Raw genomic sequence first — 14,745 nt, forward strand, 5'->3', positions numbered from 1 at the left:
ACGATATATTGCTAATACAGTGTCACACTAATTTTCAATATGAAGTATCTTTCATCAGCTTCATCAAACATCATCTTGTGGTCTAGTTTGTTTGAAACATTAAATTACAATTGTTTACCATAAACTAACAATGAAATCTACGATATTGTCTAGACTGAGACCTTGACTAAAACACATGACACAGAGATTGCAATAAATTGCAATATATTACAAATAAAAAGGGGAGGAAAAAAAATATCTTTAAGATGCGTTTAGGGTTCTTTAACTGTGGGTTATCAGATCTTGAATAAAACATATGACACAGAGATTACAATAGCTGCGTATAGGGTTCTTTGACTGTGGGTCGTACTGTTGTGAACTAATCGAGGACTAAAAAGTTTTTGGGGAGATTCAAATATATTCATAGATTCAATTGTTAGACCAAATATTACGGGCTGTGAGAATACCGTATTAAGTAATAAAAACAAGTTAATAAAAACTAATGTTTTTGTAAAAAAGTATCCCTTATAAGTATTCTAAGGTAAATATAAGTTCAGTCGTGGTTGGTACTTTACTGCTCGTAATAACGTCTTTTTGAATGTTACGATCTATCAATCTATTTTTCTGCCTTATTATGGAAACCTGATAACACACCCTTTTGAAATTATCTTGTTTATTAATTACAAAAATAATAGATAAATTTGTAATTAGAAGTTTTGATTTGTCCTAATATTTTCTGCCTTCACTGTTTTAATGCCGAAGTGTCTGTTTCAGTCATGTTTTTGTTTACTTAGCGCTTTGAAAATAAATTCAACCAAAAGTCAAACATATCGCAACGATGATTGCAACAAACGGCAAACAAACAATAAACAATCTATCGAAAAAAATATCAACAAACAAATATGAAAAAAAAATTTACAATAAGAAAAATTAAATTTAAAAAAAAATAACACAGAAAACAGAATAATTTTGTTGATATTAAAAATGCATCCATCCACGTATCAAAGCAAAATGCTATCTTAGCTGAATGCATTTTAGTGCCATTGCATTGCTTGTTTCACTTATTCTGATATTATCAGCTCCATGCAATGACACCGTTTTAGTGCTCGAATGTAGCACTCTAATTTGGGGTAATGAGTTATGTACGCCAGCCATTACACTTCGCGATCTTATCCGTTGGGTGCGATGAGCTAGCGACAAATACAGCGTGCATGGAACGTGTAAGTGCGCACATTGTCAACACATTGCAATTAATAATCAAAATCGGTAACCGATATAGAAACACAGATACATGTCCGTATCGGAGCAGATACGGATACAGATTCAGATACTTTTGCTTCATTGAGATATTGTGTGTAAGTACATGGTGTGTAGGATTTATTTCACTTTTATAAAGCAATTAATGTGTGCGTGTACCATGAATCTCAATTGGTTAAGTGTTTATTTGCTTTTTTATCGCTTCTTTGGTGAATGTATCCATCCATACCTTCGTCTATCTGTCTCGCTGTCTCGCTGTATATCTGCATGTCTGTCTGTCTGTTTGTCCGTCTGTCCAAATGTCTGTTTGCTTATGGGTTTATTTGTATTTATATTTGCCGTTTAACGGAAATGCGTTAAAACAATCTTTTTTCTTCTGTGGTTTTCGATATCTTTTTTTCTGTTTGCTGTCATAATTGACACACTTGCGAAACATCGTCAATGTTTCTTGTATCGATGCGTTGTTAAAGTAAATACGATATGGGAAATTAAATCTCTTGTTAACACTTTTGTATGTTTCAGTGCATTTGGTAAATATTGCGAAACTTTTAAGAAAAAGAAACAAATTTTATTATTTGTAAATAATAAACAAATTGTAGTTCATAAATGACGATAAAACGAAGAAAAGTGCATTTCGTAGAATGTTAATCTTAATTACAGTTATTACTACATTGTAGTGATATTGGATATCAGGACATTAAGGTAATATAGTATTTAAAATGAACTTTTTGTATTTAACAAAAAATGGAATACTGAACTTTAGATGCAGATGAAATTAACCAATAGTTGGTAAAATGTCTTATAGTAATACCTAAAGTTAAAGCAGGGCTAAGTATATTGGGAACCATTGAGAACTTTTGGGTTTTAGAACCCCAAAAGCTTTCTTTGCTCCTTATGCTCTTTGGATTTGCTTTTTTGGCTTCTTAGGCTTTTTTGGTGCCTACTAAGCTTTTAGAGAGAATTCAAAGAAATTTAGTCTTTAATATGCTTATTAAGTAACAAAAGTAACCATCACATTTTATTAATCCTAATTTTATGTCCAGACTTCGACTCACTCATTGAACTCAACAGATTGGAACTCCAATACTGGAGCTCTGTCACTGACTTGCACCTATAAGCTTTTCTGTGGATACAAGTGCTGAAACTTTATTCGAAAAGCAATGTTTCCAGCAAGCTCACCGAACGCACACATCAACTTCCTAAGTATGGTAACAACTTCATTACAGGTATTCCCTACTCTCGCACTCATAGAAACACAATCTATCTGCCACTGCTCCACGCATAGGGCCGCTGCTTCATTCAATAAATCCAAACAACAATTTTCTGAATGAATCAAGTGTGTGAACCCTCTTGGGTTAGGTTAGGTTAGATTGATGAATTTGCACACCAAAGTCTACTTGAGTTTCAATAATGATCATTACTGCGACGTAGACATATATTGTGTCCCCTTTCATGAAATTACAGTATGTCTCCACGTCCAACTTCTTCTATAATATTTCTCCATAATTGCCATCTTAGTTGAATTTAAAAATATTGTACAGGAGTTTACTGATGAATAATTGAATTAGTCCTTGACTTCCTAAGTTAATTCTATAAGCCACAAGTTGATCATAATTACTTGAAAAATAATCGTTTCAAGTTTTAATTAACAGGCTCATATGGACTTTAAAACTCAGATCGTTAACCGTTATCCAAACATATGTCCAATCCCTTCTCAGATAATGTAAGTTTCATTGTAAGCTCAATACTTTGAAAGTTCTATTGAAATTTTTCATGATCGGTCAATAAGCCCCTAATTGGTGAACCGAATATTAATAATAGACGAGATTGACTAAGCAGTAAAGAAACACTTAACCGGTGATCTTGTTGAATAGATCAAAAACATTTCAAAAATTCAATAGAAATGTTTCGTGATTAGAGAAAACCAAAATACCATACATTTTGAAACTAAAATGAATGAACCAGGTTGAATAAGCAATAAGAAACCACTTACCGAGACCATGTTGAATAGGCATGGAATACTAAAGCAGACAAACACCTATATTTGGTTGTCACAATAATAACAAAGATGAGAATTGACATTTTTTTAACCGGATCGTGGCCAACAGTAAGTATAAACATGGTGGGATATGGGAAGGGTGCTAGTATCAGAGAGGCCAGTACAATAAGATTTCTAGATTTGGGATACTTTCATAAACTATAATCTTTATTGGATCGGAAAAGTGCTTTGTCGGTAGTGATAGGTATAAGTGTCTATAACAATATTGACGTTACATATATGCATATGTATTCATACAAGGTGTATATCAAAGTAAACTGAGCTTTTTAAATATAGATATTTATAATGCAAATACATACAATATCAAGACCAATAGATATATTGGCAAATACATACAACGAAAGGATAAATCTTTAACTGATATTTTGCCAAAACTTCACGACACTTATGCTAATGGAACTGGCCTACAAACATATATTTTTGAAATCTTCTGTTTTCTTTGCGTTCTACCTTGTATATAATATACATTCGAATGCAAATTTGAATAGATATATTATAAACAAAATATGTATAATTCAAAAAACTTACATGATAGACCTTCAAATGAATAACAAGTTTTATGTATTCGAGAGGATTTAAAAAGAGCCCATTTTTAAAATATGTGGAACACTCCAGAGGAATTAGTTTAGTCTATTTGTAGCGATAATATATGTTAGTTCTATCAATACTTAGAAATGTTTGACCAATATAATTAAATGCATATTTACATCTCATCGCTGGGTGTTGAATTGTATGTGTTTGTGTCTTCCTTTTTAGAGGAAAACCAGGACTATTTTTCTAGTTTTCATCTTCATCTTTGGTTTCAATTTTTACATTTGGTTTCTTAGGAGCTCTATCTTCACATATGGAACAACGTTTACGAGGTCCAGGCGTAAAAGGAGCATTCATATTGGCTGAATATTTTACGGATATACTCCTTCGTCTGGAACCTCTATACTTAGTAGTGGATTGTGGTTTAGAATAATTCGGCATTTTGTTTGAAGAGTAATTACTATCTGTTGACTCATGCTTTAAACGTTCGGCTTCGGTGTACTCTGCAACTGTTTGACCAGCTGTTTTCTTTGACACATTTATATTCTGAAAGTACACATCATCGAGACGTTGTGCTTCTGCTTGGGTGGTTTGTGCAGCCTCGTTTTTATTTCTTAAAGCATTAAGTTTCGTAATCGACATTTGAGATTTTGCTTCCTGCGATTGAGTTTCTGTTGCTTTTCCCTTATTAGCTGGTGATACTGCTTTTTTCACAAATGCTCCCATAACCGTTTTCCAGATTTTACTACTCGCCATTGTCAGTGTTAAATACTATAACTATTAAAATGGTATAATTTTTTTACAAATTTTTTACGAATTTAGTGAATCGTATCGAAAAGAAGTTCGAAAAGTTTTTAACGGAATACAATTTTGAATTTTGATTTTAGAATTTTTGATATAATGAAAAAAAATTTTATTAATAATACTGTTAGATTTTATATTAATTTAATTAAACACAATGGTAACTGAGGTTTTTTGTAGTGTTTTCCTTCACACATAATATATATATTTACACGTAAACAGATATATTTTCATATTATAAAAAATTGGAACTGTAAAAAAGTTCTTTTTTTATTTACACATAACATATATATTTAGTGTGTTATTTTAACATTAATATTTACTTCGGAATCGCTATGTTACATATTAAAATTATGGGATCATTATGAACATGCTCTTACAGCCTAATTGCATGTTCCCATTGCCTTCATTAAACAAGTTTAATTGATTTAGAACTTGATTAACTGTACAATAAGTTTTCAAATTCCCAGCTTAGTTAAAAATAAATTAAGGATATTACACCATAAATGTCCAATTCAACATTGCAAAATATACTTCCCGAAAGGGAAATGATCGAAATTTGATATATTTGTCATATATGACATATCAAACAAAGTATAAATAAGCAAAAAATAAACAAGTCTAAGCAACCAGAGGTAATTTTAAAAATTTGTTTATTTTTTATATATTTATGTTCAGGCTGGTTAAGTCAATGCACTTGAGCACTTTTACTCTCTATTAACTGCGAGGTTTCTTTAAAACCCCTCTCTACGCCATGACTGGATTATTGTTTATCACTTCATTAGACTAAGCGATAGTTAACCTCAGATCTGCATACCTCCACGAGGAGCCTGTAACCAATCTGAGATTTGATAACGCGATGTTGGTAAGGCTGTCACTTTTCGCTTTTTATAAATAAAATATATACTTGATATATAAAAATATATAAATAAGTTTATATATCAAATATATATTTTATATCATTATACAATTTCATATATTATTTAACAATAAATATTGATTGCAATTGGATGTTAACTGAAATGTAAATAAACAAAAGCTCTCCTAAAACTTTTACAGAACTTTCTGGCACTTAGAAGCTCTTTCACATGCTTAAATCGACTTCTATCATTTCTATGGAAACGACCTAATTTTAATTTGATTAATTTAAGTTGATTTAGCTGCAGTGTGAACAAGGTATAAGCGAGTCGTGCATTTTGGGACACGGGTTGCTATACTTACAAAGATAATCTAGTTGATTTAACCAGTTTCGAACTGAAGCTCAGATCAAAATATTCCTACTCGATTCATTATGTTGGAACAACCATACCACATGAGCTAAAATTTGTCTAACAAAATGATCAGATTAATATCACTATGTTAGTATGTGGTTAAAATATATTTTTTTGAGTGTGTTTACTTCTAATGTCTATCTTCTATGAACGCTTATTAATAATTTAAATTCAAAACAATAAGTCTATTGTATAAGTATATATTGTATAAGTATATTATTATTATAAATTACTTTTTAATTAAAATTACTAAGCTGCTTAATACATCATTATATTTTGCGTGATGAATTTATGAATTTATATATGAATTTATAAATATATAAATATAATTATACATATATAAATATATATTGCTTCTAAAAATATATTTATCAGCTACATTTAACAAATTGATTTATTTTTTTTTATATATTATCTATTTCTGTACATGTAAAGACGCCAATGTGTCTATGAGTTTCAATTATAAATCGAGGAAAATTATTTGTATTGCCAGTCCATTAAAATCTAAATAAATAAATGCCGGTCTTGATACGACAAATCAACAAATATTTTGTGTTTATTTATATCCAAAGTAAAATACAGTTTGCATTAATTATAAAATAAATAAAATATTTACATTAAAATAAATTTCAATTATTTCCATGGAATATAGTGTATTGGAGTATATTTTATAATTAAGTCTTTATTATACTTCAAAACTCTGTGTGCCAGCATTTATTTTTGGGAAAATTTTAAAAGCTTCTTGACTTGATTATATTAAAATTTGTTTCGGTTCTTAAGTGGAAGAAATAAATTTGAAGAAAATTTTAAAATATTCATATATCATTTTTCATAATTATAGGAAACCAATGCACTTTTCCGAACACATAAAGTTATGTATATGCCCGCATCTACATATCATACGTATACAAAACTTGGGCTTACTGGCATTTCCTTGCCTTGTTGTGCTAATCCAATAAATCTCGAATAATTGCCTCGAACCGGAAGTTGACTGCAAACTTGCAATCCCAATTGTGGTTTTTCTTTGTATAACAAAGATTCGTAATTTAAGCGGAAGACGTAAGATATTGTGTAATAATTCCAACATACCACACAAATAAACACTCATATATATCCATAACTATTTGAAATATAATATAAATAATTTTGAATAATTTCGAAAATATTAACAAATATTTTAAATCAATATTTACCACAGAACTTCGACTGCAAGAAAGTTTGAACCGAAAAGCACGTAATTTTGTGTTTTCCGTTTAAATAACAATGACTAAAAATTCGGGAAATAAATAAACAAGTGGAGAGTAACTTACGGAAAACGTAAAAATTGTCAATTACTGGTACGCTACGGTCGGTATGCGTTAGAGAGATATAGGAGGGAGAGGTTTTTCCTTTTCGACACAAAAGGAAAAACCGCTTTTTCCATTCGGGTACAGAAAATATAAAGGATCTTTAAGTATAGAACGAATTATAATCCATTGTAATCCAAAAATCATCCGTATAGGTATGTTTCATCCAGAAACTTACTTAGGAGGTTAAAGAGTACGAAGTTGTTAGTTATAATAAATTTAAACTTAACGTAATTGTATTTAAAATAAAGCATTGTCTATATATTTAAAATAATAATTAGACTAGAGAGTCTGATTGAGGAGTTTAGTTGCAATAAAAACATATCTGACAAATTGAGACTGGGAGGTGAATTTACTTTGAGGTACAGTGGCGTTTATTGCTCTTAAATTAAAATGAGTATGTTTATGTCTCACTCAAAAGAATCGATGTTCGAAATAATATGACATAATACAGCAATACTGTTTTGATAACAACGACTTCGGCTTATGAGTAAACCCAACTTAAAATATTTGTTGGAAGCTTACTTTTTGGGTTTCTATTAGAAGACTCAATTATGCCAACTAACAGATGTATTTAAGTTGTTAAAGCTTTCCAGAAATTAAAATTGGTACGATAATATTAAATATTTAATATCTATAGTTTATACGATCGGAACTAAAACGGGAAGGATCGGGACTATAGATTTTATATAAAAACACTTTATTCGCCGATTTACATTACATTAAAGACAAAGCGCAGGAATTGTTTGATTCCGTCAAGAAGATATGTTGGGCTTCCAATTATATTTCTATAATATCAATAATGGAACAATGTATTATCAAAATGAAAACAGACATTAATGCTTTAGACATTAACTCGCATTCCTTCAAGTAAAGCAGAAGACTAATGGCGTTTTCGATTGGTAAATCTGGATTCAATGGAACATTTTCAAAGTAGTCAACGAAAAAAAATAAATCATATCCATATAATCTATTGTCAAATATATGTGTGATTATAGATGGGTTGGTTAAATAGTTTTTGGGTATGTAATGGCCTTAATTCATAGCTGTATTTAAAAGTATGGAGAGCTTATAATATCAGTATGTGAGACATATCTGTAAATTGTTATATATTCAGTTTAATCATTAATATCCCAAGCGTTTAAATGCTTTATTTAGGAATTCTAAGAAAATCTGTCTAATATATATTATTTAGATTTCCATTTATAATACAAATATTATGGAAAAGCTCCTCAGTGACGTTTTGGCGTCAATGTAGCTCATCAATAATTCTCTAACACTTCACCATTCCAAAATTGGCTATAATTTTTCATTTTCCGCTCCTTAATAGTCCATTAAATAATTTCTGTCACATTTCACACACAAGTAGACAACAACGATTTGGCTTTATTGTTTATTTCCGTTGAGGCCGCCGCTTACCTGTTGCGCTCTTGCTGAGCTTGCTGAGCTTATGACGGCAACCTTTGGTTATAATTCCACTACCAAAAAGTAAGTCATTTGCTTTTCAGACGAAACAATTTTCTTAAGTAATTAGCTTGATTATTCATAATTTGGTTAGCGTACAAATGCTAGTTTGTATGTCAATATGGGAATAACTATGTATGTAGAAAATAGTGTACCTAGTGGGTAAGAATGCCTTTCCACGTAGAAGTATGCACATTTATTTTGTCAGCTTTTCAGCGTTCCTCAATATGGAATATGTTGGCATTCGGAAAGGGCTCATTATTTTCACAGCTGTCAACTTGACAAACCCATTTACTATTTACTTGTCAAATAACTTAACCGGCTTCATTTTTGATAACATAATTGGAACTTCTCAACGAAGTGCTTAGCAATTATATTATGTGCTTTTGACTTTTACTCCAGCGTGGATTTTATTGAGTTGAACTTCAAAAATGAAATTTAAAATTTAATTTATGATATGTATTAATAAAGAAAATGCTTAGAAGTGAGATTAGCAGGAAATATTTTTAATTGATAGGTGCTTTTAGACATGAAACTCATATGTCAATATATGAAGTTTCGATATTTTGTATATTTAAATCACAACATGTATGCAAGTTATATCTATGCCATTTCGTTTTTCAAAAGAAGTAGTTGCTCAAACAGAAATCTGATCTACAGCCAAATAATTAGACCAATACTACTTTATGGGTGTGCCGCGTATAGTAAAGCTGCCGACTCTACTATCCAGAAGCTACAAGTTGCTCAAAGTCAGGCTCCCTGAAGACTCTGTAAAGTGCCATGGTATACCCGCATGAATCACATGCTAAGAGACCTTAGAATAGATTCGGTCAAAAAATTAATAAAGGACAGAAGCCTGAAGCTATATGTGAAAACCAACAAGCTGCCCTACTTAGCACCATCTAATCTAAGGGTAATCACTCACCGCACGGGACTGTAAGCAGAAGCTTATGAAAAATACAAAAATTGTCAGTGAGATGGGTGGGAATCTGCAGAAACCCTGCAGCTATTAAAGAGTAAAAGTGCCCGGATGCACTAACTCAAAAAAGGTTCAACATTCGACAACCTCGTTTTAAATCATTGCTGTCAACTAGCAAAATGAATAATACTTTTTTCAATAGATATTATAACTAGTGTCTCGTCTTTGCTTTCTTCAATCATCTCATTGATTACAACTATCAATCGTTGTCCTCCTTTCGTGATAGGGGTTAGAATATTCCCAAGGTAAGGCATACCTGTTGTAAGAGACGGCTAAAATTCTGTAGGTACTATAACCTTTATTAACATTTACAACACCGATGTTTGTTTTCTTCATCGATTGCAACTACCAATTGATCTCCTTCCTTCAGGATAGAGGTTGGAATATTCCCAAGGTAAGGCATACCTATTGTAAGAGGTGGCTAAAATTCATTAGGTACTATAATCTTTATTAACATTTACAGCACCGATGTTTGCTTTCTTCATCGATTGCAACTATCAATTGATCTCCTTCCTTCAGGATAGGGGTTGGAATATTCCCAAGGTAAGGCATACCTATTGTAGGAGGCGACTAAAATTCTGTAGATACTATAATCTTTATTAACATTTACAACACCGATGTTTGAGTAGGTACTAGAACCTGTGCCCGGCTATCTTCAATCTCTTCATTAATTACAATTATCAATCGATGTCCTTCCTTCGTGATAGAGGTTAGAATATTTCAGAGTTAAGGCATGACTGTTATAAGAGGTGGCTAAAATTGAGTAGGTACTAGAACTAGTGCCCGTCTATCTTCAATCTCTTCATTGATTACAACTATCATTCGATATCCTCCCTTCGTGATAGGGGTTAGAATATTCCAGAGGTAAAGCATGCTTGCTGTACGAAGCGGCTAAATTTTAGTAGGCACTAGATATTGCTTGGAGTATAAATAGTAGTAGGTGAGTTTTACTTGTGACAACCCATGGAAGATGTGAAGTTCATATATATATATATGTATGTATGTATAATATATGTATATACATATATATATGATTATTTATTTTAAACAGTACCTAATGTTTTTAATGAAACCTGATAAGACTAGACCAATTAAAGTTGACAGCGCAGACGTTTCCCTCTAGCAAACCACTTAGAACAGTTAATTAAATGCGTCAGCGAGCTATTGTTTCTCACAGTGTACTTTGTGCAGTGTATTTTCTTTGGGTATAAAATTATATGCATCCTCCAATTACAATTTATGTAACTTTTTTATCTGATTTAAACTTTTTCTTTACTAATTTCATAATTTACGTTATCATTTACCTTATTTCGCTTCTTTGTTTATTTGATGTTTTAATTTTCGTGTTGTTTGTTTTCTTTTTATTTTATTTCTTTTTTTTTTTTGTTTTTGTTCTAAAATCATAAAGTTTTTCTAAAAAGGCTTTGTTTATTCGAGTGTTTGCTTAGTAAATTGGTAACAAACTCATTTAGCTGCCAAGTGCGGATACAGATACGCGTACGAATGCAGATACAAATTCAGCTTCAGATACAAGTACGAGTACGGGTACTGGTACTGGTAAGGGAATGGGTACGGGAACGGGTGCGGGTACGGGTATGGGTTTGTACTGTTTGGCGTGCAGCATGTGCGTTTATGAGCTTTTCTGTTTATTTTCTGTTTTTCAGTGTGACTCATGTAGCATTTTTGTCTTATAGATAAATAAGTTAAATAAATAAATCGTTCGTTCTCAGGCGCATTGTTGGCCATTGACACATATTTCGCGTTTATTTGATTTTATATCATATCATATTCCTTGCTTCAATTTGTTTTACTTTCTTTGATTGTACAACTTTTATTATTAAAAAAACTTTTTGTTTTGAAATTTTTATGATCGCACATTTTCTCACACTAGTTCGAGAGCCACTCACATGGGAAAATTATTTTATATGCAAATCCAGAAAGAATTACAATTGTTTATTGTTTAAAGTAAATATTTTGAAATATTTTTTTCCCTCTATAACAAATCAGATTTTGCTTCTGTTTTGCATTAATGTTATAAATTTTATTTGATTTTTATCGCTTAGAAAATGTAAGACAAAAGTCATAATTCATATATTTTTTTTAAAGTTATTGTATTAATATACAATACTGTATATGACGATATAGATTTTACTTTTCAAATTGCAGTTTCCTAACTGAAAATGCAAATATTTAATTTATCCGTTTCTAACTGAAAATTACATTATAAATAGTTTTATTGGTGTTCGAAAATGGGTTAAGTGCATTTCCATAAATTATTTTTCCGAAATAATAAAGAAAATTTAATAAAAAATGCACAAAATAAAATGTACAGTTCATGTCAAAAAGTTTCTAGAACTACTAATATAAGTATATAATAATATAAGTATAATAAAACAAACAATTCGCTATTAAAATAGGTCCCATGACTGTTAGATTAACACGTACTTTCACATATTTCTCATTTGCTATTTGAAATGTGGTTAAAAAATCTAGAATCTAGAAAAGAAACACTACACTCATTTCAAATCGGTATTTATTTCAAAGACGGATTTGTAATAAATCCACGCGAGGCGTATCCAATACCTCTGCGGATCTTTGGGTCACAGCAGCCGGTGTGAATAAGTAATTCCATGCCGTGAATGAAAGTAAAATACTAATATTCTTCCCGCAAAAGTTCAGACTTTAACCACAGCCACCACGACACTGCCAACCTCAGTTGTTCAGGACAGCTGAAGCTGTGTGCACCTGACCCCCATGATAGCAGATTTATGACTCTGGTCGGGTCTCGCAGGTGGGGATACTCACTTATTACCATTCACAGTCCAAACAGTGTTGGAATAGTGATGGTATTTTAGTCGCCTCTTACGACAACTTACTCGCCATGTCAGGTGAGTAAGATGTTTGTCCTTTTACATTCGTAGAAATGCTCCGCGAAGTGTTATGTTTTAGCTTCTAGAACAGAAAAATATCACACGGGCTCATATCATATCACACACTTCTAAAACGACTACTACTTTGTCTCATCGCTGAACACTCAAAAGTATAATTACAGAAACAACTGGTGTTAACTCATTGGCTAACAAGTCTGCTTTAAGTTTACAGATATCATTTATATCATTGAAAGCACCAATTTACGCTATTTTAGAACTCCGTTTATCTATTGAGAAGAGTTTCTTTCAATGGCAGTCTTATCAATCTTTTAAAACATTATCAATCTTTCAAAGATACACTTATCTTATTAATAGGTCGTACTCAACATTTGCGAAAATTCTACCAAATGGATTTCGATAGGATAGTTTACAAATATTTTTTATATCGATAAGTGCACAACAACAATCTATGCTTTTCTAGGTCTGGGTTTTCTAAATTGTTGAGATGAATTTCTATCAACACCAGTCTTATTGGACTTTTAAAATATATGTATATCATAGCAATGCTACAAAAAGATAACGTATTTGTATGTCTGAATAACTTAAGGTTATTTTTCTGGTTAGCTTGGTTATGTTTTCCAAGTGAACTAGGGATTTAGTATATGAACTAAGTTTAGTATATAGCATTATTTTCTTCAAATCTAAAGTAGATCGAAAAATGTTTCCATCTCTCTCATCTACTGGTTTTTGAAAATTAAAAGACACTTTGTTAATAATAGCATTTTTTATTCCTATTTAAGTATTCATCAACATTAATGAAAATAAATTCGAAGAAATCATTCATTCCTCAAGAAAAAGTTGTAAGACGATCGATTTTGGATTAGATAGACCACGTAAAGTTATACCAGTCAGTCATGTCCGAAAAATCAAGTTTTTGCTGAGTATTTCTATTTGCTGGTATTGATGACTCGATAGCTTCAAAAGAGTTGGAGGATGACTTATAATCCATATTTGATTTATATCCTTTTACAGTTTCATCCTTCTTAGTTTCCTTTTGAAGCGTTGTTGGCAAGCTCTCGTTTGTAATGTCAGTAGTTGTAGTGGAACGTCTGACATCTTTGTAATTCACAAAGTCAGATATTTGACTTTTGATTTCTCCATAACACGTTGGTGACTTAAATTTCAAGTATTGGTCTGAGTTTTCCATATTCACCACCCATTTCAGACCATTTTCCTCAACAACGTCATGTAAGCTCTTTATATACTCTTTTTTCGGTATTAGAATTTCATTATGTACGTCATCTAGACGTGATACCTCAGAACTTCTTTTCACATGTGTCGATGTGAACTTTAAAGTCGGTGTATTTGTAAAGTAAGTATCTTTTTTTCGGTGGGAAGACTGTATTTTATTATTATAGTTATCCGAGTAACTAGCAATTGATGCCGATAATGAGTTTTTATTTTGTTTCGTTTTGCGATCAGTTGGTATTAAGGCATTTTTCTTTTGACGAATGATTTCATAATAACTATTCACAATATTTGATGTGGGTTGCTTTAATTCATGTTTTCTTGTGGGTTTATCATTCACTTTATTCTTATATACTGCATACGGGCTAAGGTAATTGTTTTTCAAATTCACTTCTGATGAGTATTCCTCATCCATTCTAGTGTTATGCTCATATGGGATATACCAGTTGTAAGTCTTAAAACCATTAAGTGTACTAAAATTACATATACCTGCTTCACCCGGTTTATTGTACGATTTCACAATGTCTTCATTATCAACAATTTTTCGTTTTTCCACAATTTCAACCTTTGGAATATTTGAGTGATTCTTTGAAAACGATCGCATAAGTTTTTGCAAACAATTTAAAATTTTACGAGACATTTTGCTTTGAGACCTAAAGATTTGATGAATTTTGATATACGAATAGGTCATAAAGAGTCAAAAATAATATGTATTTTTAAATGAGATCTTAATGAAAAATAATGAAAACTCAACAGAAAAATTAATTTTTACATACCTCTATAAGACGAAAAATTTTTATACACCCGTCTATTCCAAAAAGTTGTTTTAAAATTGGGATAATTGTGTTCCAATTTTTAGAAATATACAAGGCACATTATAGCTTGAAAAATGGAATGTGAGTTCGTAAGAGTCACTGTGGGATAAGAATTGCTAGTAGTA

At 31.2% G+C, this 14,745-nt stretch overlaps 2 protein-coding genes across 2 annotated transcripts; both read right to left on the minus strand.

Annotated features, from left to right (window-relative positions):
* Window positions 1-3,828: 3,828 nt before the first annotated feature.
* On the minus strand, window positions 3,829-4,703 carry LOC119683652. Its single transcript, XM_038097448.1, has 2 exons — window positions 4,003-4,703; window positions 3,829-3,925 (listed from the first exon to the last, which is right to left on the minus strand). Exon 1 carries the CDS (start codon window positions 4,580-4,582, stop codon window positions 4,073-4,075), a length of 510 nt encoding a protein of 169 aa, XP_037953376.1. The 5' UTR covers window positions 4,583-4,703; the 3' UTR covers window positions 3,829-3,925; window positions 4,003-4,072.
* An 8,619-nt stretch (window positions 4,704-13,322) lies between these two features.
* On the minus strand, window positions 13,323-14,739 carry LOC119681266. The gene is made up of 2 exons (XM_038094409.1): window positions 14,582-14,739; window positions 13,323-14,458 (listed from the first exon to the last, which is right to left on the minus strand). Exon 2 carries the CDS (start codon window positions 14,443-14,445, stop codon window positions 13,438-13,440), a length of 1,008 nt encoding a protein of 335 aa, XP_037950337.1. The 5' UTR covers window positions 14,446-14,458; window positions 14,582-14,739; the 3' UTR covers window positions 13,323-13,437.
* Window positions 14,740-14,745: the final 6 nt, after the last annotated feature.

The sequence above is a fragment of the Teleopsis dalmanni genome, chromosome 2 (assembly GCF_002237135.1).
Source record: "Teleopsis dalmanni isolate 2A chromosome 2, ASM223713v2, whole genome shotgun sequence".
Classification (NCBI taxonomy): domain Eukaryota; kingdom Metazoa; phylum Arthropoda; class Insecta; order Diptera; family Diopsidae; genus Teleopsis; species Teleopsis dalmanni.